Source organism: Notolepis coatsorum (assembly GCF_963971535.1).
Source record: "Notolepis coatsorum genome assembly, chromosome: 3".
Lineage (NCBI taxonomy): Eukaryota > Metazoa > Chordata > Actinopteri > Aulopiformes > Paralepididae > Notolepis > Notolepis coatsorum.
Window position 1 is genome coordinate 147,399,048 of NC_140167.1, and position 25,264 is coordinate 147,424,311.

The window sequence follows — 25,264 nt, forward strand, 5'->3', positions numbered from 1 at the left end:
AAGTGATACTGGTGTTACAGAAATAGTCAATAAACCCCCACTAACAAATGTACTCAGTACTCAGAACAAAGAGACAAAGGTCACACCTACTGTGACCAGATTACCGCAGAGGACAGCTGGTCTAACCAGAGACCTCATACTGGCTCTGACATTATAAGACAGGACAATCTATTAATCAACTGTTTAGTATCAAAAGGTCTCATATGATGTCTGGTATCAGTCTAAGAAAGCACTGACTGTACTTGGATGATATTAGACATCTATAGCCATATAGAAGGAATGTTAAAGTTGGGACCTGTTGGGACAGACCCATCAGGAAGACAATGACGGGGGCCACTAGCGGCCCCCTCTGGGTATTGAGTCAAGATCCACACAGGAGATCAAGGGGGGGGGGGCAGCCGGCCTCCCCCCAGAGAAACCCAGAGGTGGGGGCAACCAGCCCCAACAGGAAGAAAACACCAACCCCCCACAGAAGGCGCCCACAGGAGATGCATGATTGGATCAACTGTAAAAGTGAACTGGATTCTATTATTGGCTAGAAATGATAGGATATAAGGGCCCACATAGGGTTATTCTGGAGCTCTCAGACCGGGACCAACACAGGGGGTCTGGGGGCTCCACCGCTTCACCACCAGAGAGACTGAACTGCAGCTTTTTATGTGAGTAACTCATGGACCCTTTGTTGGTTAAATAGAATGTAAAGCTTAGAAACCAGGCTTACTCATATAAAAAGGGGTGTACAGTAAACCATGTATGTTCAAATTATGTTAACCAAGTGACTGTTTAGTTGGTTGATTAATGAGTGTATGAAAGGAAGTATATGTTTATAATATGAATGAAGCGTGGATGATGTTGAATTGTGATGTCTGTGCTGGCTTGTGAGTTGTCAAAGTCACTGACATGTGTGAAATGGAACGGTTGGGTGATGAGATGTTGAATGTGTGGTGTTGGAAAACCTGTTTTTTAGTTTATTTTCATTGATTTACTGTTTTAGGTATGAATGGTAATTTTTTGTGTGAAAATTGCAAGGCAGGTGATCGGGGGAGGTGTTGTATTTGAATATTAATTGGTGGTTTTTGTTTTTTCCCAATCTGTGTTACATGATGTGGCGGGGGAGGACTGTTGGAAGGAGAGATGCATTGGATCCGATCGATGACAAGTTAAGTAGTGCCACCACGATTTGCATATGGAATTAATGGCTTCCCTTATTGAGTATGTTGACATATTGTGTAAAATGATTTGCTCTGTGCTTGTGTCTTCAACAGCTCAGAAAAGGGAGGGGAAAGGCAGAGCAACGCTGGGAGAGACATGAATACATTTCATTCGATTATGACACGATGGTGTGAACCCGTTCAGTCAGTTCCTGTGGGAGATTGTTGGATTATGAAGAGAGGTCGCTTGGGACGCTGCCCCTCCTTCAATATAGCCCCGGATACAAAGGCCGGGGGTTTGAGACAAACCTCCAGACTGACAGAGTCGTTAGTCTGTAGATCCATGGAAATACAGTCATGGGACAGGATATAACGAGGTCACAGGCCTACAAACATTGGCTTCGGCTGAGGCTGGCCGACATGGGGTGGAGGGGGGGGGGGCGAAAACGGTCAGAGACTGTGCAACCAAAGCGTTGAACAAGGGCCTCTGTGTGATTGATTGGTATGTTGGACGGGAGGTGACTGAACGGTAACAACTGATATAGATTATGACACAACGCAAGAGTACTAAACTAGACACATACACATAGGTTGTATATTAGGAGGTTATGGCCGACATGGTGAATGAAAGAAAATTTTCGTTGAAATTCTGCTTTTCTCTGCCAAAACTGAGCTGTGGAAACAAGAAGTGACAAGTTTATGACCGTTATGTGTCATAAAAGGGGGGAGGATAGGTGGGAAGCAATTAATTGATTATGCAGACGTGATTGTACTATCTTGAAGAAAAAATTAGCAGAAAGAAGAGATTATTTCAGAGAATGAATGTAAAATGAAAAATTGTGATACTAATTTCTGTGTCCTCCCCAGATCATGTAAACGAATACTGTAATTTAAAAAAGATTGTGATTGATTAGACTTTAAATGTGTAATGTTTAGATTGGAAAAAGAAAAATGTGAGAAAAAAGAAAAAATTTAGAACATTTTGAAAAAATGATTTTTATTAGTATATTGTATGGTTAGTATGAAAATCAAGTCAATATACAGTATATGACAATGTGAATTGCCAAAGTGGGGAATGTGGTAATATTGCCTTTGAATTTCATAATTAATATGTGTGAATAAATTAGAGAACCATAATGCAAAAAGCCAGGTGTACCCTTTTCAACAGTAGAGGGTGTTTTAAGTGATACTGGTGTTACAGAAATAGTCAATAAACCCCCACTAACAAATGTACTCAGTACTCAGAACAAAGAGACAAAGGTCACACCTACTGTGACCAGATTACCGCAGAGGACAGCTGGTCTAACCAGAGACCTCATACTGGCTCTGACATTATAAGACAGGACAATCTATTAATCAACTGTTTAGTATCAAAAGGTCTCATATGATGTCTGGTATCAGTCTAAGAAAGCACTGACTGTACTTGGATGATATTAGACATCTATAGCCATATAGAAGGAATGTTAAAGTTGGGACCTGTTGGGACAGACCCATCAGGAAGACAATGACGGGGGCCACTAGCGGCCCCCTCGGGGTATTGAGTCAAGATCCACACAGGAGATCAAGGGGGGGGGGGGGGCAGCCGGCCTCCCCCCAGAGAAACCCAGAGGTGGGGGCAACCAGCCCCAACAGGAAGAAAACACCAACCCCCCACAGAAGGCGCCCACAGGAGATGCATGATTGGATCAACTGTAAAAGTGAACTGGATTCTATTATTGGCTAGAAATGATAGGATATAAGGGCCCACAAAGTGTAATTCTGGAGCCCAGACCGAACCAACCCCAGGGGTCTGCGGCTCCACCACCCCTCCCGACCAGAGAAACTACTGCTTTTTGATGTAAGTAAGCCGGATGGAACCCGCATTGTTTGGTTAGACTAGAATGTAACTTAGCTTAGAAACCAGGCTTACTTATATGCAAAAAAGGGCTTACAGTATTGTCAATGTATGTTCAGATTATGTTACCGACTGTTTTATGTACATTATTGAGGTTGGAGATGCAAACCTGATTGTGATATTTCTGTACAACAGACAGCTATTAATGTTTTCTGATAATCTTTTGTATGTAAAAGTCAACCTTTTATTCACTCTTGGCCCTGGTTCAAATAAATCAGCTGAGTTGAAATACAGTTCTGGTTTGTCTGGCGTAAACGTTTTATTCCTCATCTGCTAAGCAGATGAGGAGACCAACAATTCTATCAGTATGAATCTTTCCTCCTCCTTCCAGATAGTCAATCTCATTGTATTGTACTACAATAACCTCAAATTATTGTAGAAAGTCTGTGGGAATTTACCACATGTGCTTTTGAAATACGATGTGCTTTATAGCCCCAGACAAATGGCAGAAGTATAGTGTCTATCTGTTTAAAGAAAGAGGCAGTCAAAAAAATAGGCACGCTCTGAAAAAGGTAAAGGAACCTGGGGAGAACCACCATTTTTATGACATTCACACGCCCCACCAAAGACACTGGCAAAATTCTCCACCTCTCCATATTTTTCTTCAATTTTGAGACCATTTCACCAAAGTTCAGTTTAAATAGGAGTTTGGGATCCTTTGGTATAACTACTCCCAGATAGGTGAAGTGGTCATATTCTATTTTAAAGGGTAAGCTGTCAGTAAAGGAAGAGTCTAGGCTCCCTGAGATGGGCATGAACACACTTTTCTCCCAGTTAATGGAGTAACCAGAGAAAGTACCAAACTGCCTGATTAAATCTAGGAGGCATGGGACGGAGGAGGCAGGATCAGCAAGATACAGGACCACATCATCCGCATATAGCGAAATACGGCTCTCATACTTTCCCAACTTTATTCCTGTGATGTTGGGATGACTCCTGATACTGATAGCCAGGGGTTCGAGGGCTAAATTGAACAGTAAGGGACTAATACAACATCCTTGTCGGGTGCCGCGATGGAGTGGGAAGGAGTCAGATCTATCAGAATTGGTAAGAATGGAAGCTCTGGGATGAGCATACAACATTCCAATAAGAGAACGAAACCTGTCACCGAAACCAAAGCGCTGGAGGACACTGAACATATATTTCCATTCGATCTGGTCGAATGCCTTTTCAGCGTCAAGTGATATGATCGCCGGCTTAGTGTCCTTTCTTTGGTTAGAGTACAATATGTTTAGTAATTTCCTAATATTAGAAAAAGCAAGCCTGCCAGGAATGAATCCCGTTTGGTCGGAGTGGACGAGAGATCCGACATGCTGAGCCAACCTAGTGGCCAACACCTTGGCAACTGTCTTTTGGTCAAAATTTTACAAACTTATAGGCCGGAACCCTGCTGGATCAGTCCCATCCCTACCTTTCTTGAGTAAAAGGCACACATTTGCTTCGTAAAGGGAGTCAGGGAAGACATTATTAGTGATAGAATGTTGAATCATTCTAAGAAGTAGAGGGGCCAAAATGTCACTGTAAGCTTTATAAAACTCCGCCCCATACCCATCCGGGCCAGCGGCCTTCCCGCTAGGGAAAGACTTTATTGCACTTGTTATTTCCTGCAGGCTGAAATCAGCATCTAGCTCATCCCTTGCCTTATCACTAAGCACTGGCATATCAATATTGTCCAGGAAGCTCTCAACCTCAGAGTCTGGGGCATGGCATCTAGAGGTATAAAGGCCAGTATAAAATTCTTTAAAACGGTCATTTATGTCTTTAGGGTTAGTCAGCAAGCTGCCCGATATAGATTTGATATTAAGAATTGCCTGGCTGGCCTGTACACCCCTCAGCTGCCTAGCCAACAGTCTGTCTGGTTTATCACTTAGTTCAAAGTGCTTCTGTCTGAGTTTAAGGAGGAGGGTACTAACCTGCTTGCCCAGAATAGAATTGTATTCATACTTCAATTTTAAAATGTTATTTAAGTCCATTTGGGATTGTGATAGTCTGTAAACCTGCTCCAGCGAGGGGAGCCGTGCCTCAATCTCAGCCAGGCGCTTACGTCTTTCTCTCTTTCCAAAGGCTTCATAAGATATAATGTGCCCTCTCAATACCACCTTAAGAGACTCCCACAGTGTAGCGTCGGAGACATCACCGGTATCATTAGTCTCCATAAACTCAATGAGTCGAGATCTCATTTGATCCCGAAATGCTTTCTCCGAGAGCAAAGAGGGGTTGAAGCGCCAACTGTATCGCGTCTGTGGCAGTGCCAGCTTTACCAACATAGTGATTGGCGCATGATCTGAAATAAGGATGCTATGATATTTAGTTTGCAGCACACTAGATATAAATTTAGCATCGACAAGAAAATAATCTATTCTTGTATACGATTTGTGGACGTGGGAAAAGAAAGAATAATCCCTGTCTGTAGGGTGCTGCAATCTCCATATGTCAACTATGTTCATAGAACGCATTAAATTGTTTAGTACTCCAACGGAATTAATGGTCGGAGGCGGACGAGTGGACGTACGATCAAGATAGGGATCTAGATAGCAATTAAAATCTCCACCTAAAATCAAGTTGGTGGTATTCAGATCAGGGATTATGTCAAATATTTTACGAAAAAAGCTTGGGTCGTCAATGTTAGGACCATAAATATTCAGGCATGTTATTGGTAGTGAATTAATGCTACCAGACACCATGACATATCTGCCTCCGGGGTCGGAGACTACCGTGGTCATTTGAAATGGGACAGATTTACTAAATAAAATAGCAACCCCTCTTGCTTTGGAAGAAAAAGCAGATTGGTACACTTGTGACACCCAGTGCTTCCTCAGGCGCCTCTGTTCCGTTGGAGCTATATGAGTCTCTTGTAAAAATATAATATCTGCAGACAATGTTTTCAAATGAGCAAATACTTTTCCCCTTTTAACTGCACTACCCAATCCTTTAGTGTTCCATGACACCATCGTAATAGGCTTCTCACCCCCCGATATATTAACCCCTTGCGTCATCACGACCAAGTGATAACAATCTTAATACAAACAGCATGGTATATGAAGTACATTTTAATCCATTGATCATCCACCTTCTTGAAAGAGACTTCAGATACAAAAATATAACAATAAGGACTGGCAACACAATAAACCCCCCCACCGCCGCTTACCAAAACTGAACGGCAAAATCCCCATATACTCACGAAGACATCTGGGCAAAAGAATAGGCATCGGATTGCACCGGTTAACGTTATAGTTACCAATACCTAGACAGCTGTCCCTCCACAACTCAGTGGATGAAAAATAATAAAGTGTTCACACGTGTCTTATGTTGAATAGTCAACAAATCAGTTTATATACAGTCAGCTTGAGACCGCCAGCATGGGACCAGGTCCATCAGTTGAGAGAGTCTTGGAAAAGCGCACAGCCTCCTCCGGGGTGCCAAACATTGTGACAGTAGAGTTGTGCTCGACGCGCAACTTGGCTGGGAAGCGTAGGCTGTATTTCACATTTGCCTCTCGGAGGGTCTTCATCACATCACTGAAGGCTCTGCGCTGGGTCATCACGTCCGCTGTATAATCAGGAAAAATATACACTCTGGATCCTTTGTAGTAAAGAGGACCGTGCTCGCGGCTGAGACGCAGGACCCGGTCCTTGTCTTTGTCGTGGTGCATCTTGGCGATAATGGTGCGTGGTTTCTCCCCCTCAGCGGGCTTGGCTAACAGGATACGATGGGCTCTGTCCACTTTAATTGGCTTGGTGAAGTTTTCACTGCCAAGTAGTTGCGAGACCAACTCGGTCACAAAGTCAGTAGGCCTTCCCTTCTCCTCGCCCTCTTTGATTCCCACGAATTTGAGGTTCAGCCGGCGGGACCGGCCCTCTAAGTCGTTGAGCTTAGCCCGGAGTTCTGTGTTTTCCTTCCGTAAGGATTTTTGGGATTCTTCCAGGAGTTTCAGACGCGCGTCGTGGTCGTTCACCGTCACTTCTATCCCCGTCACTAGCTGCTTCACGCTGTTCTGCTCGGACTGCAGGGATGCCAAAGTGGTTTCAAACTTGTCCAAACGGGATGTGATAGAGACTCGGGTCTCGTCCATCGCTTTCTTCAGACTCTTACCCTGGCTTTCAATTGCAGCCAGAATAGCAGCGCTGGCAGTGTCGTCAGATGTTTGGGCTGCTGCTGCTTGTCTCGTAGTGGCCATTGTTTGTCGTTTGCCAGCTGCGGTTGCCTTTTTTTTGTTTGTTTGGCCCCTTTCCATCGGTAAATTCCATATAATCTCAACTTTCCACGGCGGTAGTGTTATATTTAGTCTGTTGATACTTTTTCAAGCAAACTGTTAGATAAACGTGTGTTTTTTATACAAAATTAGAAGTTGAGGAGGGAGCTCAGAAAAATGCGACTACTCCATTCACCGCTCACTTTTACTCAGTTTGAGTAAAATGGTATAGATAACTTTATCTTGGATAAAAGACTCCTCCCCCTCATAACCAAGTGCGACTATGGAACTACAGTTATTTCAGATCATGGTCCCTTAACTCTTTCTGCGCCAAACCTCAGATTTCTCGTGTTTCGAATCCAACCGCTGAGCGCCAAACCCGAGATTTCTCTGGTTTTGATCCTTTTTTTCTTTTTTTCAATTTTCCCATTCTAAACACTCGCGCGGACCTGCCTGTGGCTCCCTGGCACCGCTGCCTACGTTAAAATTGAGAGCTCTGCTGCTTAGCTGCGGGCTAAGTTGGCTAACATAAAGCTGTGAGGTATTTATTTAGCTAATGCAAAGTTTTCAAATAGCCACATTGCTGTATTTAGTTACTGGGTCATATTCTATATATAATATATTTAATTTAATTTTAGCTGGAATCTAACGTTGGTCATACTGTGCGGAAGCTGCGGGCCAAGTTGGCTAACGTGAAGCGCCCGTGCACGCTCATATTTATTTAGCGAATGCAATGTTTTGAAATAGCCACATTGCTGTATTTAGTTGATTCATTACTGGGTCATATTCTATATGTAATATATTTAATTTGTATCAACCCAGAATGGAGGATGACAGCTGGCATAACAACAAGGAAGTCGAGATGACAGCTGGCTAACCAGTGGCTATCAACAAGGAAGTCGAGATCCAGAGGGCTTTGGCTACCCCCCGCCCCCAGGCAAGATGCTTCTATTGAGGCAGAGTATGGAGGGGGACAAGGCTCTAGGAAGAGAATGGGGTAGGTTTGAAGACACATTTTAACACACACATGAACGTTTTTTATGAATAATATCTAATATGTAAAATAAATCTTTTTCTTTTTTTGTATCTAATCTAGTTTCATTAATTAATTCATAACTTTTGAACAATAGATGATATTTCTAATCTGTCAGCTGTTCTATATTGCAAACAAGATTGTCTACATTCCATACACTCTAATTGTTCTGATCCCAAGTAAGGAAAGTGCTTGAAAATTCATTTTTATCTTCAAGTTTAAGTTCAACAAGTTCAAGTGCAACTACATATGAATAATAATAACAAATAATATTGATGATAATCATACACATATTTTATATCATTGGAAAGCCCTAGTTGTTGGCTTCAAAATAGTACCAAATATGAGGTACTTTGAAATATCCAGTAACTAATAACAAACCGATGCAAGTTCATGTTCAGATTTTTTAAATGGGCCTGGGTAGGAGCAGGAGGGTTACGTTAAAAAAAGACAAGAACCCACTTGAGTGCAGCTCGTTCTGTCTAATTTCCCCTTTCAACACCGATGTCAAGGTCCTTGCTAAAGTTTTGGTTCGCCGCTTGGAGGGGGTTCTTCCCTCCATCATATCACTGGACCAAACAGGTTTTTTTAGGAATCGTTATAATTTTTTTAATATCAGGCACCTTTTGCATATCCTCTATAGCGCCTCTCCATCCGGGACACCAGAGGTAGTGCTCTCTCTTGATGCTGAAAAGGCATTCAACCGGGTGGAGTGGGGCTATCTTTTTCACACACTGGAGATATTTGGATTCGGCCCTAGGCTCATAGCATGGATTAAAATTGTATATACATCTCCGATGGCTGCCGTGCGCACTAACAATAATCTGTCCACTTACTTTGAGCTTAATTGGGGCACAAGACAGGGGTGTCCCTTATCCCCACTTCTATTTGTGATTGCAATGGAACTACTTGCTCTAGCTCTGAGGCAAAACACAGATATTAAGGGGATTATGCATGCAGGATTGGAGCATAAAGTCTCGCTTTATGCAGATGATATGTTATTATATATATCGCAACCCCTTTCGAGTCTCCCTCAGTTAATGGTCTTACTTGCGGATTTTGGCAAAATATCTGGCTACAAAGTTAATATTAAAAAAGCAAGCTGATGCCTGTTGGAACTGAGGCTAGTCAGATACTTTTAGGCTCATTCCCGTTTAAAATTAGCCCTAAAAAATTCAACTACCTTGGGATATGGATTACACATGAGCATAAATACCTATACTGTTACGAAGCTGGGGGGAAAATAGAACCCAATATGCGGAAAGACCGGAGAGCACCGAAACTGCAGAATGACTGGTGAATGGAGGAAACGGAGACGACAGTTTGCTCTTCTCAGATACTATGATCCATTTATTAGAGAATCACTAGAGCCATGAAATATAGTTCAAGAACAAACAAAACAAAAGGCACAGCAGCACTGGCACTATATACAAAACGAACTGATAACACGAGAAAACAAAGATGCACAAAACGGAATACTAAACTTACTTACTATGACTCAATACAAAAACAGCAAGGCAAGGGAGACGACAGGAGACACGACGGGCAGGGGAACACAGAGGTAACTGGAGGAAATTACGCCACGACGAGGAGAGGGAGACACACACATATATACACCCACTAATTAAGATTGGCAACACCTGCCCAGGCCAGTCTAACACACAATATAAACCAACTAAACACATAAGCAAAGAATACAACCAGACAGGGGAAACATCACACCAGGGAAGGGAACATCAACAACGACAACACACATAATGAAATCACATTAAACAAACAATTAATTACATTATTTACATTTATCAGTACAGGCAAGATGGTCACCTGCACCTTCTGATGGACCATCTGATGGTACCCACTAGAGGGCGCCATGAGACAACAGAGGGCTGAGTATGGGATCGTTACAGTACCCCCCCCCCCCCCCGAACGGGCGGCTAATGTCCAGGAATGGGCGAGGCAGGAGGCTGAGACCCCGGACTGAGGCGAGGGCGAGGACCCGGAGAACTGGGGCCTGGAGCCTGAGAAGAGAACCCAGGAGGGGCATAGCAGCCAGGGGGGCTGAAAACGGGTGCAGTGGCCCGGAGGGGAGGGCTGGAGCTGGGAACAGAGGCTCGACGAGGGGGGGTGGGGATGGGTGCAGAGACCCGGAGAGGAGGGCTGGAGCTAGGAACAGAGGCCCGATGAGGGGGGGTGGGGATGGGTGCAGAGGCCCGACAAAGGGGGGTGGGGACGGGGACAGAGGACCGGAGAGGGGAGGGGAGGCGGGGAGAAAACAGGGAGCCGGTCAGGGGACCTGGAGCCAAGGGGCAAGGGTAAGGACCCCGGAGCAGGATCCCGGACGAGGGACCCTCCAGCCGCCAGACCAGGGACCGGACCAGAAGAGCCGGCACGGAGGTGCGACGGCGACGACCCCCGGAATAGGATCCAGCGCAGACCACGGCGAAGACCACGGCGAAGACCATGGCGAGGACCACGGCGAGGACCAAGGCGCCGATCATGGCATAGGGCTGGACCAGAGGGGAAGCCAGGACCAGTCGAGGAGCCGGGACCAGACGGGGAGCCAAGACCAGTCGAGGAGGAGCCAGGATCAGTTGAGGAGCCGGGACCCGGCGTTGCAGCCGGAGGAGGCGTAGAGGCTGGGCTGGGCATGGAGACCGGTCCGGTCTCGGCGGCAAGGCGTGGCGTAGAGGCCAGAAATGAGGAGCCGAGACCCGGCGTAGAGGCTGGGCTGGGCGTGGAAGCCGGAGGGGGAGCGATGACAGTTGGGGCTACCCCGACCGGAACCAGGCTGGCAGCGACGGCCGGGTCAGCTGTGGAGGCCTTGTCAGCTGCACTAGCCATGCTAGCCCTTTGAGCCTTGCCAGCTTTCAGAGGTCTGCGAGCTGCGGAGGCTAACAGTGGGGCCTGGATTAGCTGTAGGGGTAATGCTAGCTGGGGAGACCTGGTTAGCCTCAGGGGCTAGGCTAACAGTGAGGGTAATGCTAGCTGGGGGGACCTGGCTAGCTGCAGGGACAATGCTAGCTAGGGAGGCCGGGTTAGTTGCAGGGCCATGAATAAGAGACAGATCAGAGGGTGGAGGGCAATTATGTCTCTCCATGAGGATTGCGACCTTGTTGGCCAACACCCCCATCTCTGCCTCCTGATCCGGATCCTGGTCCGCTACGGACCGGATTGTCTTAAACAAAAAAAACATTTAGCTGGGGCATAGGTGGACATATCATTCATTTGAGGATAACACTCATTGTCCCCTTTAATCTTCCCGCTGGGTTCAGTAATGGTGGCGTCATTCTATTACGAGGCTGGGGGGGAAAGTAGAACCCAATATGCTGAAAGACCGGAGAGCACCGAAACTGCAGAATGACTGGTGAATGGAGGAAACGGAGACGACAGTTTGCTCTTCTCAGATACTATGATCCATTTATTAGAGAATCACTAGAGCCATGAAATATAGTTCAGGAACAAACAAAACAAAAGGCACAGCAGCGCTGGCACTATATACAAAACAAACTGATAACACGAGAAAACAAAGATGCCCAAAACGGAATACTAAACTTACTTACTATGACTCAATACAAAAACAGCAAGGCAAGGGAGACGACAGGAGACACGACGGGCAGGGGAACACGGAGGTAACTGGAAGAAATTATGCCACGACGAGGAGAGGGAGACACACACATATATACACCCACTAATTAAGATTGGCAACACCTGGCCAGGCCAGTCTAACACACAATATAAACCAACTAAACACATAAGCAAGTAATACAACCAGACAGGGGAAACATCACACCAGGGAAGGGAACGTCAACAACGACAACACACATAATGAAATCACAACACTTTAACTGCCAGAAGACGAGTTTAGGCGTCCTTCCCCGCCATGCTCAAGTTGCCGAAGACGCCGTAACTCGTCTTTGATATCAATATTTCAAAAATCTGTGATCGGATTCATATTTCCCATCCGCTGGCCTGAGACCCACCAAAAAGCCCCACTGAACCCTCTAGCGGTTCAAGAGCGCCATCTGGTGGCCGATCGGCGCAATCGCCAAACAGGAAGTTACTTGGACGATGTGCTGTTCAACCATATTACTTCCGGGCACTCGGTATATGTCCCGGCACTCTAGCTTGTCACAATACATAGCGATCCGTTGCCAATAACTCGATAAACAACATGATTTGGACGTATAATACCATTATACAACCTGGAAATGGACCGGGTATTCCAACATCCCATAATAGGAAAATGTATACTCCACGCTCATCGCCCAACGGCGCGAGGAAGATACGGTAAGATTCAGCGTTATTTTTCAATGTCTTCTATACTAACTGATCTGATGAACATTTGACCCACATTAGATGAATGGTATAACGCTGCCCACGGAATTATAAACGCCCCCTCGCCCAATCCGGTCAACATCAGATGATGTGTAGTAACTTCCAGAAGTCCGTCCAGTTGGATTTTTTTATATCGCGCCGATTGCTATCAAACTGTATTTGATCATCAATATAATGCATTTGGGGCTATAAATCACGTTCTGGAGAAAGCTGCAGAAAGAGATGAAAACATACTTTAGATCATATTTTAGTATGAATATGTGAATGAAAAAGTTTAACATTCATACACCCTGAACAATACATATAGGACATTGAATGGGCCCTAATAATGGCAATTTAGCAATAGAATTTAAAAAGTTATAGCCCTGCAAAGAAGGGGAACTTATCCATAGACAAATAGAGCTGGCAACCTATGGTATATCATGAATTTAGCCTTAGGCAATCAAAGTGTTAAACAAACAATTAATTACATTATTTACATTTATCAGTACAGGCAAGATGGCCGCCTGCACCATCTGATGGACCATCTGATGGTACCCACTAGAGGGCGCCATTAGACTGGAGGGAGGTAGAACTCCAATGTTTCTTCTCCCATCACAGCCCAACAGAGGGCTGAGTATGGGATCGTTACACTATACATAACTAATTATCAGCCAGGAGACTGATATTATTTAAATGAAGGACCCAAATCCACCTACATACAATACAGTCACTGGATCAGAGAAGTCATGTATCATATTAAACTGGAAAAGATCAGATATACTGCCAGAGGATGTACGAGAAAATTCCATACTATTTGGCAACCTTTCTTAACCTTTTTTGAAGACATGGATGCTGACATTATGACCAGTTTTTATCATTTCATTGTTTTTTTTTGTAATATTTATCTTATTTCTCCTAGTGTCTGGCTATTTAAAATGTTTATATGTATATGTCTGGTATTTGGGGGGGGGGGGGGGTTGGGAGGGGGGGTTCTGACTGAATTTATTTTCTTTCTGTTGGTCTTTTTTGGACCTATGTTTGTAATGTGAAAACTTGAAATAAAAATACATTGATGAAAAAAAAAAAGCTGTGCCCATGTCATATACAGTATTATGTTGGCAAAACAAAACAATTCGTAATCATGGTGATAAACCAGCGGAGGCTCAACACTTTAATAGTCCACACCACAGCTAGAGTGAACTACATTACAAAGGCATTGAGATGGTGAAGACGCCATGGAGAGCTGGTAACAGGGACAGAATCCTTCTCCAACGGGAGGCGTAGTGGATACACTTCCTTGGTACCTTAATTCCCCAATCTGATGAATGAGTAGATTTAATTTGCTTGTTTTTTAAGAAGTGAATATAATTAGTTTTTTGTGTGTGTTTTTTGTTGTTGTAACCTACATCATGAGACTCTGGATTTGCTGTGGTTCCCCCTGTTGGGAGGTGTCTGTTGTGCTGGTTGAGATGCTGCTGCTGGGTGTCTATAATTGACCTCACATGGGTCTTTTGATTTGATTTGAATTGCGGGAACGCATGCTGAGGAAGGACGTCTTGCCCGAAACGTCCGTGTGGCAAATATATGATTAAAAAGTGGTATTGGAGCGCTGTCCCCATCTCTTTTTATGAGTCAAGAGGTTTTCACACGACACCAGCCATGAGCAGATATTTCTACAGGGCTGTATAATAAAAGGTAAAGCAGGTAAATAATTCACAATCAAATAGCTACACAATTTGTAGGAAGCTGAAATATCTACAATTAAAGTAGATTATTAACCAGTGAATCTTCTTCTTCTTCTTCTTCTTCTTCTTCTTCTTCTTCTTCTTCTTCTTCTTCTTCTTCTTCTTCTTCTTCTTCTTCTTCTTCTTCTTCTTATTATTATTATTCTAATTCAAATGATTATGTACAGCATTACATTCATGGCTAGTTGTAGAGAAGGATTAAAGCTGCCATCTCAGTGTAAACTTTTTATAAACATGATCAGTTTTGGTGATTTACTTGAAATTAAAGTGTACATGGTTCTCTGTGTTGAGACTACATTTTATGACCCCAAGGACTTTGAAACCCATTCAAAACCCAATCTAGAACTTCATAAATACATGGCTGTCAATCTGAAAATGAGGTTGATTTTCTTAATTCCTGAAACGTTGACTGTCATGGCGATACAGAAGTGATGAAAAACATGCATACAAATATTACACAAGTTTTTATATGGTCTACATCCACATTTCCAATAAGGACATTTTAGATTCTGACATATATAACTGGGACACCAGCAATCTAACATACTGTATAATAGATTAAAGGGGCACTTCACCAAAAAGCAACAAGATGTATGTTGCACATCCAAAAAGTTTTGCACACATTTAGTTTGAAAGTTATTGAGAGTAAATTAGTTTGAATATGGCCACCAGTGATGTCATCTGGGACATTGGATCCCTGTGTTGTGTTAATTACAGTACCATGAAATGATGTAGATGAAAAAATAGCAATACCTTGTCTTAATGGAACTGCTACCTTATAATTTCATTGAGCTAACACAACACAAGGATTCACTGTCCCAGATGACATCACTGGTGGCTATTATTCAAACTAATTTACTCTCATTAACCCATTCTCTGCCACGCTTATATCCATCGCTGTTTGATCTCTGCCAGCACTGTAAGTCTATGGAGATGTTCACCTTCTTTGCAGGGCTATAACTTTTGAAATTGTATTGCTAAATTGACATTACTATGGCCCATTCAACATCGATTATCTATCGTTCAGGATGTAGGAACATTTTACTTTTTCATTCACACATTCATACGAAAATACCGCCTAGAGTATAAATATGTTATCGTTTTCTGCAGTATTTCCCAGAACGTGAGATATAGGCACAAATGCATATATTAGATCATCAAATGCAGCTTGATACCGATCAACGCTATATTAAAAATGTCAACTGTACATGGTCCTAAACGGTATGACTGATCATGCGCGGGTGAACGGAGGGGGGGGGGGGGTCGTTTTTTAATTCCGTGATAGTCGTTAGATGCTTCATGTAGTATGGGTGATATATTGATCAGAGCAGTTTGTATCGAAAATGATAAACAAAAACGCTGAAACTCACGTCAGTCTCCTCGTACCATTGGGTGATGAGAGTGGAGCAAACAGATCCCAGTTATGTGGTGGGGATCGATGCGATCCATTTCTGGTTTGTATATTACTAATACACGCCCAAATCATGTAGATTATTGAGTTATGGCAAAGATCCATATCCACAGTGTGTGTATTGAGTCCCGCGACGATAAACGAGTGGCCGGACGGAATAGGGAGACGCACCAGGATCACAAGAGATCCACTACCTCGCCTTTTCCAGCGAACAAAAGAATTCATCGAAGGCATTAAAGGATTGGTCGAAGATTACAGGTGTAAATGACTTATGGCGGTTACTTAATCCCACAACCCGAAAGTACTCTTGTCGATCTGCGAGACATAATACACTATCCAGAATAGATTATGTCTTTGCATCACAGAGACTATTTGATAATTATGAAGTGGAAATGATACCCAACGCACTATCAGATCACTGTTATTTACTCCTTAAAGGTACATTTGGTATACTATCCTCCCGAGCCCCAAGATGGCGATTTAACTCGTTGCTGCTTAATAACAAGGAATTCATTACACAACTCAAAGAAGCTCTTATAGTATTCCAACGGGAGAATGCAAACTCGGTGCAAGACCCCAGAATAATATGGATGTCGGTAAAGGGAATGATCAAAGATTTCACGGATAGCTTTTCCTCCAAAATGCGCAAGAATCAATGCACAAAACTGGCTGAGCTGGAAACGCTTTACTCAACGTTATTTAATTCTCTAAAATACAACAACTCAACTCGACTAGAGAATCAAGTTAACGTACTAAAAATAGAGATCAATGCCATATACAGACAACAATCGGAAATACAAATACTCAGCACAAGACAACAGCAGTACTCCCACGGTTCCAAACCCAGCCACCTATTAGCCATGCGATTAAGAATGAATGCAAAATTTGCAGATATAACTACCATTAGAGCACAACAAGTACTTGTAACAGATCCTGTAAAAATAAACGATACATTCAAAGAATTCTACTCCGACTTATATAGATCAGAAACGACCTTCGATCAAAACAAAATGGACACATTTCTTTATCAAATTATTCTCCCTAAACTTTCAGAGGATGACGCTAAACAGTTAGAAACACCGATCACACTAGAGGAACTCAAGAAGGCCATAACCGCAATGAAAAGTGGTAAGGCTCCTGGAAGAGACGGTTTCCCATCAGAAATGTACCTTTCTTGTTGGGACATAATTGGCCCCTTATTACTAAATATCTTATACTCAGTCAAGGAGGGTAACTTCCATAAGAATGACAATATTGCACTCATAACAGTCCTCCTTAAAAAAGACAAAGACCCCAACAAGTGCGGTAGTTATAGACCTTTAAGCCTCCTCGGAACCGATATCAAACTGTACTCTAAGGTATTAGCCATCAGATTACAAAAGCATATGACGTCTTTAGTTCACCCGGACCAAACTGGCTTCATAGGAGGCCGCCTGATCACTGAAAACATAAGACGAATACTGCACGTACTTGATGCCGACAAGGAGGACACCATACCTAAGGCGATGCTGTCCCTGGATGCTATGAAAGCCTTTGACAGGCTGGAATGGTCGTATCTATGGGCAGTACTAGAAAGGATGGGGTTAGGAAAAGGATTCATCGATATGATTAAAGTATTATACAAAGACCCATCGGCCATGATTACAACAGGCACAATCATCTCCAAAATCTTTCCGGTATCACGCTCTGCCAGACAGGGTTGTCCTCTTAGTCCCGGACTGTTCAATCTATCATTAGAGCCTTTAGCACAATATATAAGACAATCCCAATCCATAGAACCAATTGTAATCAAGGGCACACAACAAAAAATGTGTTTATATGCGGACGATGTAATATTGTTCATGCAAAACCCCAACACCACATTGCCTCATCTGCTCAAGTTGATTGAGGACTTTGGTGATTTATCGGGATTTAAGATTAATTGGCCGAAGTCGGCTTTCCTTCCACTTAACACCCCTGCAAAAAAAGATACAACCCTCCCAGGAGAGATACCGATGGTAAAACATTTCAGATGCTTGGGAGTGGAAATATTCCCCACCATAAGACAAACGGTGAAGCACAACTACACAAAAATCCAAAACAAAATCAAAGACGACCTTGATAGATGGGCAAAACTTAAAAACACAGTACAAGCACGGATATCAATAGTTAAGATGGATGTACTACCTAGAATCAACTTCTTCAGTTCAATGCTACCCTTACCCCCTCCAGAGGGTTACTGGAAAAGATTACACTCCTCCACATACAAATTTATTTGGAATAACAAACCACCACGTATAAAAAGATCCACCGCACAGAGAAATAAAGCAGATGGTGGCATGGCATTTCCAGATATTTTCCTATATTTTAAGGCGTACACATTAAGTCCATTGACAACATGGTTTGACCCCCAAGCATTAGTATCCTGGAGAAAATTAGAAGAAAACATAGTAGCCCCACATAGACTGAAGGACATAGCATACACTAAACTACCAATCAAGCACTGTGAACGAAAATTTGGCCCCATAATTACTCATGCGATCCGGATATGGCGTGAATCACAAAAAAAAAAACCGAACCCACAAAAATGGCACAATCATACTCCCTTATTCAATAACAATGCACTCTTAATTGGAAAACGACCTATAAGATTCCCTATATGGGAAGAGCAAGGCATACACTCATTAGGGGATGTTTTTAACAAACAGGGTTTTTGTAGTGATAAAGAAATACGCAAAAAATGTAATCTCACCAAGTCCACATGGCTTTTTTACAAACAGTTAGAGCTATGTTTGAAGTCTCACGGTGTTCCATTAGACAGACCAATTGAACACCACAGATACCACAAATTCTTCTACGAAAGAGAGACATCGAGAGGTTTTGTTTCAGAATTTTATCATCAATTACTAACGTCCTCGTATGAAACCCTCCAACTAGACTCTGTCTGGAGGAGGGATATACCAGACCTGGAAAATGACTTTGATTGGCAAGGAGCCTGGGCAAATGTCCGACTTACATCAAGGAACCCGGATCATCAACAAATCAATCTTAACTATATTCACAGGACATACTTGACTCCTATAAGACTGTGCCGAATGGGGCTTAAACAAGACTCCAAATGCTCACAATGTACAAATGGGGACGAAGGGACATTTATGCACATGTATTGGGACTGCTCACCAGTTAAGGCATTCTGGAAAGATGTGACCCAACAAATATCAAAACTCGTATCTTGGAATATACCTGTACACCCCTTGGTATTACTATTGAATGATGTTTTTGAGTTTGCAGTGAATCCACAGCTAAAGAGATTGGTTTTATCGGGTATCACAGTAGCTAAAAAGCTGATCGCATCACGCTGGTTTCAACCGGAAAAAATGTGCCGTAAAGTTTGGTTTCTTTCATATCTCGATGTAATTTACCTTGAAATATCTACAGCAAGAATTCTGGGTCTCAATGAATCCAAAATGTCAATGTGGTTAGAAGTGGTGGAGAGAATAAAAGCTAGCTTATAATGGTAGTGTCTGGTTAGGTGCGAGGGATAGTGGAGGTACTTCTCAAGGTGGGGTCCGGGAGGGGGGGGTTCGAGCTGGAGCATATGTGTGTAGGTTTTTTAGATAACAGGTATTAGGGGTATATCTTATATAAGACAACTAACTAAAATGTGATCTCATTGGATGTGCCCTGACAATTAATGCTTGTATATCTTATCGTGTGTTGTCATGTTTGTTTATATGTTTGTTTAAAAAATAATAAAAAAATAAAATACAAAAAAAAGAGATCCACTTCCGGTTGCAACTCGCCGATCAGCCACCAGGTGGCAGTATTGAAGCGTTGCAGAGTTGTGCTGGCTCACACAGCATCCGACAAGGCTCCGTGAGTGAAATATGAATACCATGGCGAAAATATGAAATTATGATCAGAATCACGTCGTACGCCGTTATTGGCAGAATTCGCATGAACTTGAAACCCGTTGTACGACGTTATTGGCGGGAAAAGGGTTTATTAACTGTCAAACTAAATGAGATAAGATAAGATATGCCATTATTGATCCCATTGGGGACATCTGTAAGGAAAATTAATGTGTGCAAAAATACTTTTTGGATGTGTGTGAGATTTTGTCCATAATAAATCAGCATTGTTTATTTTGGTGAAGTGAGTAATGACATCACTTGACTGGTCATAACAGAGGAAATAGTGATGTCAACATGTGTCACGCTGGCGTTCATGGCTTACGGGTTAAAGCAGTGTTTGTATTCCTAGTCAACAGAAGAGTAGTCTGTCTGACATGTTTAGACGGCTCTTACTAGTGGTGGCAATACAACTCTGTCACACTGTCACACACACACACACACACACACACTCAGAAGAAGCTTCTATCCCCAGGCCATCAGGCTGCTCAACAAACAATAAACACTATGCAACAACCATCAAATGCACACAGCACACACATCCACATGCACACTCACTTTAAACAAACAACACACTGCAGCACCCACTCTCCACACTTTAGATCACCTAAACACACTTTATATTTATGGTAAAGGATTTGCACTACAACTCGTACACCTTACTGTAAATTGTACCTAAATTGTACCTCATCCCATTTCTGCTTTGCACTATATAGTATTGTATATTAGTACATTGCAGTATATTGTATGGTAACTCAGTTACTTCTATTCTGCATCGAACATTGTACATATGTCTATACTGAACACTGTGACCTCTATTTTCACTTCTATTTTACATGCTATACTATTTTATTTCATACTTATCTTGTCTAGCACAGTCTCTGGAGCGTAACAGTAAGAAGCATTTTGTATAAAAGTATTCTGTACTTCTATATGACAACTATTAAAGAAACTTGAAACACACACACACACACACACCAATAGTTTGCACACAACAATTGACATGGCCCGTTCAAAACGCATAACATTTAAAAAACACAGCGTTGTCAATCTGAAAATATGCTTTTTGAGGTTATGAATTTCTCACTGGAACACGTGCTTAGAGATGGTATCTCCTATTTGACATCATTTGACATTCTTAGTGTTCATGTTACCCTGCTTGAGTTTGCTGTCTCGGGTGGGTTTTGCAAAATAGAACAATATAATAACTCAGTGCCAGGAAGTGTAGACTATTTGAAAGTAAATTCAATATAATTTTCTGTGACAACCAAGTGACACTACCTTGGAGAGGTAGACCCCAGCCATCTGGTACTCCAGGCAGGATAAAACTAAATGCAAAAAACGACTCTACTCTTCTGTAAACCGGTCATCATTACACACCAATGCCAAACACACTGGCTTACGTTCTTTTACAAAGCCATTCTGTGTAAATATCCACCATATCACAGCAACCTACTGCACTTCACAGAGAACTCTTACGACACTCTGTCCTCTCAGTACAGACACCTATTACCTCCCAAGGCCTGTACCTCCTCTGTCCTCTCAGCACAGACACCTATTACCTCCCAAGGCCTGTACCTCCTCTGTCCTCTCAGTACAGAAACCTATTACCTCCCAATGCCTGTACCTCCTCTGTCCTCTCAGTACAGAAACCTAATACCTCCCAAGGCCTGTACCTCCTCTGTCCTCTCAGTACAGACACCTAATACCTCCCAAGGCCTGTACCTCCTCTGTCCTCTCAGCACAGACACCTAATACCTCCCAAGACCTGTACCTCCTCTGTCCTCTCAGCACAGACACCTAATACCTCCCAAGGCCTGTACCTCCTCTGTCCTCTCAGTACAGACACCTAATACCTCCCAAGGCCTGTACCTCCTCTGTCCTCTCAGCACATACACCTAATACCTCTCAAGGCCTGTACCTCCTCTGTCCTCTCAGCACAGACACCTAATACCTCTCAAGGCCTGTACCTCCTCTGTCCTCTCAGCACAGACACCTATTACCTCCCAAGGCCTGTGCCTCCCATGGACATAGCTCATTCCAATCCTCTGCTGCCACTGATTGGAATGAGCTGCAAAGATCACTCAAATTGCCCAACCTTGTGTCCATCCCTCTTTTTAAGAACAAAATTATGTATCTTTTAAACTAACTGCACCTGTTTGACACCGTTTGGTCCGTGTATGCGACCCAGGTCTGATGCACTTTTGAGGATTTTCCTTTGACATAAAAAGTATTCCCTACTAACCCTTAACTCTCACCATGACATAATAAAATGTAACCCTAAATGTACAGTATCCTCAGCCTAACCCAGAATCTAGCCCCTAATCCCCAAAAAATAACAAATGATAACTTTCTTTGATTTTCTTTACCCCAAAAGATAGTAACAAGCATACATCCACAATAGCTACGACCATGTATGCACATGCATGCACTCACGCACGCACACACACACACACACACACACACACACACACACACACACACACACACACACACACACACACACACACACACACACACACACACACACACACACACACACACACACACACACACACACACACACACACACACACACACACACACACACACACACACACACACACACACACACACACACACACAACCAACCAACCAACCAACCAACCAACCAACCAACCAAAAGAGCGAGCTATAGAGTTGCCGGTCCCACTAAATCTATCACATGCACACATTTTGCAGGAAAAAACTTTTGACTCACGATGACCCCCAAATGAAACACAGTTGGCGTATTGAGGTATTAGACCAAGATCCAACCTACCTAGAAAAATAATTGTCTGCTTCCTGGATGTCTTGACCTTTGAACTCTCGTGCTTAACTGTTCCTCCCCGAAGGACCAAGATCATGGCGCGGCACATGACGGCCACGCCGACCAACACCACCATGTAGACGATGAACGCCACGAAGATGCTCGCCCTGTACATCACCCAGCGATCACTCAGGTTCGTGCAGAACGTCAGATTCTGAACCGGGCCACGTCCTTGAACGGGAACGTGACCCTCCGTCCCGGTGGCAACCAGGAGCGGCAGCGCCACAAGCACGGACGTCAACCAGGCGAAGGCAATAAGGAGGGTGGTGCGCCTTCCTGTGAGGGCTTTGAAGCGAAACGGGTGACAGATGGCCGTGTAGCGCTCGAAACTGAGCGTGGCCACGTTGAGGATGGTGGCATAGCTGCATGCCTCGAACATGAAGTTGTAGATCTTGCAGGAGGCGTCGCCCGACGCGGAGGTGAAGGGGAACCAAATGGCGCTGTAGAGCTCCACGGGCATGCCGATGAGGAGGACCAGGAGGTCGGAACACGCCAGGCTCACCATGTGGTCCGTGACGTTCTTCTGCAGGTAGCCGTTGCATTGCAGCACCTGTGTCACCCGGATGGTGACTGCATTACCCACAATGCCCGTGGCCAGGATAAGACTGTAAAGGACGGTCAGGAAGACTTTGATGGGGTAGTTGGGTTCAAGCTCCCTCCAGTCTTTCTGGTCGGCTATCTCTGCTTCCCCGTTCATAGTAGCGAGCGGTGAGCTCGGATTTCCAGTGATTGATTTTATTACCTTATCAGTTCCACTGGGCACAGTCCTTGTAATCAGGCCAAGGGAATGGCCAAGGGATAGAGGTGTTTATTTTCCAAGATAAAATCATATATAGGAGATTTTGTCCATGTTAAAAGTTCTGATTGATTCTTGGAGCAAATGATCCTGCTGGTTCAGAGCCACCGAGCCACCATGAAGCTACCTGAATTGTCTGATGATACGGCCAAAAAGAAATCCGGATTCCAGTTTTCTTAGAGATAGTTCAGTTAACGTCAACATTCAGTGTTCGGCCCCCCGAGCGTAGAAGGTCCTCTGCTTCACACAGAGCAGTTTGGATCATTGATGGTCTTCACAAATCCTGGTCCTGACACGACTAGATTTACTCACACTGTGACTGGGCCAAGCGGCAGCGCTCTCTTAGAGCCTAACACCGACTTCCTCCACCCACCTACGAGGGCAGGGCAGTTAAACATTAAACTTCTACAGTGGGAGGGAGGGAGAGAGAGAGAGAGAGAGAGAGAGAGAGAGAGAGAGAGAGAGAGAGAGAGAGAGAGACATGCAGACAGAGACACAGAGAAAGAAAGAAAGAAAGAAAGAAAGAAAGAAAGAAAGAAAGAAAGAAAGAAAGAAAGAAAGAAAGAAAGAAAGAAAGAAAGAAAGAAAGAAAGAAAGAAAGAAAGAAAGAAAGAAAGAAAGAAAGAAAGAAAGAAAGAAAGAAAGAAAGAAAGAGACACAGAGAGGGAAAGAAAGGCAGAGAGAGATGGGGCACCAAGTATTTCCTCGTATCAACATTACTAAATGACTGCCTTTTACGTAAACTCTTGTTTGCTTTTTTAAAGAAAAGCTCACGACTAGCCAAAGTTAATGGCTGTTTGAATAAGATAATGGTGCGGATATGACCCTCCTACAGTAAAAAATTTCTTAAACGGGAAGTGACTATAAACGTGCATTAATTACAACTTGTACACATACAAAAGACTTGAATGTGAAAAAAATGGCAAAAAAAAATAAAAAAAATAGTACTACCTCATCGAAAACATAAAAGGTCAAGGAAGTTCCTTTTGAAAAAAATGGCGGAGAATGGAGGGAAGTTGAAATGTTCAAAGGAGAACTGCAAGGATCTGAAAGGAAGTTCAGACGTGGGTGTGCTTGAGGTACACATATTTTCCCACTAACGCTTTATCGCTACACATGCATCATTTGACATGAGCAATGAGGCCGTGTTTGGCCAGGAAGCGGATCTAATAAACACTGACCCTGGTATTGACTGTGTTTGCTGTGTTCACTCCTCAAAAATGCAGGTTTATCATCTTCACAGACTGAGCAATAAACAACTCATCTTAGATTTGTTAAAGGGATAACTTTGCCATTTTCCTTCACCAGGAATGTGTCACAATATAAGTAAAAATAAAAGTCTCTGTGTTGGAGTTCCTATCAACAAAAAACAGCATGTTAGCTAAACCTGTCTCTCTGGTGCCATGTTGGTGACCTTTTGATAGGCTGTAAATTGAGGACTAACAAGACCAGACCCTTATCTCTATGAATAGGTAGTCATCCAAATAATACAAATCTGTCATACGTTTTCCCAGCCTCTGTTTCGTAGGTGGTTTTGAACATTGTGTGTACTTTTTGACGAGGAATGTGATGGTGGTCTTAGTTTTGTTCCCGGGAACACCCCTTGGTAGACCAGAAACTGCCGCTGAACCTCGGAGGGTAAAACACCGGCCCAACAAGGTGATAAACACAGGATATTCCATAGAACTGCAGTACGGCGGCTTCCGGTTCCGCTCAGGATCAGATGGCTGCTTGATTTTTTCGGGCTACGTGACCACTTCACATTAATATTGATAACAATGTAAATTTTATGCCATACGCTTACATTGCACATCATAGTTATGACTAAACAAATACCGAACAAGATTGGAACGTTAAATGAGGTGGATGGAGAATTTATTAGGACTCCGTGCTGAACTTGAAGCTAGCATGCTGAAGCTAACTAGTAGACTGGACTCGCTCCAGGAGGAAATAGCTAGCGCGACCACGCGGCTCACTGGAGTGGAAG

General features: G+C 43.3%; 1 protein-coding gene across 1 annotated transcript in view; it reads right to left on the reverse strand.

The window, feature by feature from the left end:
* The window catches only part of gpr39 (G protein-coupled receptor 39), a gene marked incomplete at both ends in the record, with an annotated part of 313,345 nt that extends 290,167 nt beyond the window's left edge, over positions 1-23,178 (reverse strand). The window contains one exon of the mRNA XM_084311405.1: positions 22,434-23,178. Coding sequence (XP_084167531.1) covers positions 22,434-23,178 — 745 coding nt within the window. The remainder of the gene's footprint in view (positions 1-22,433) is intronic.
* Between the last annotated feature and the right edge of the window lie 2,086 nt (positions 23,179-25,264).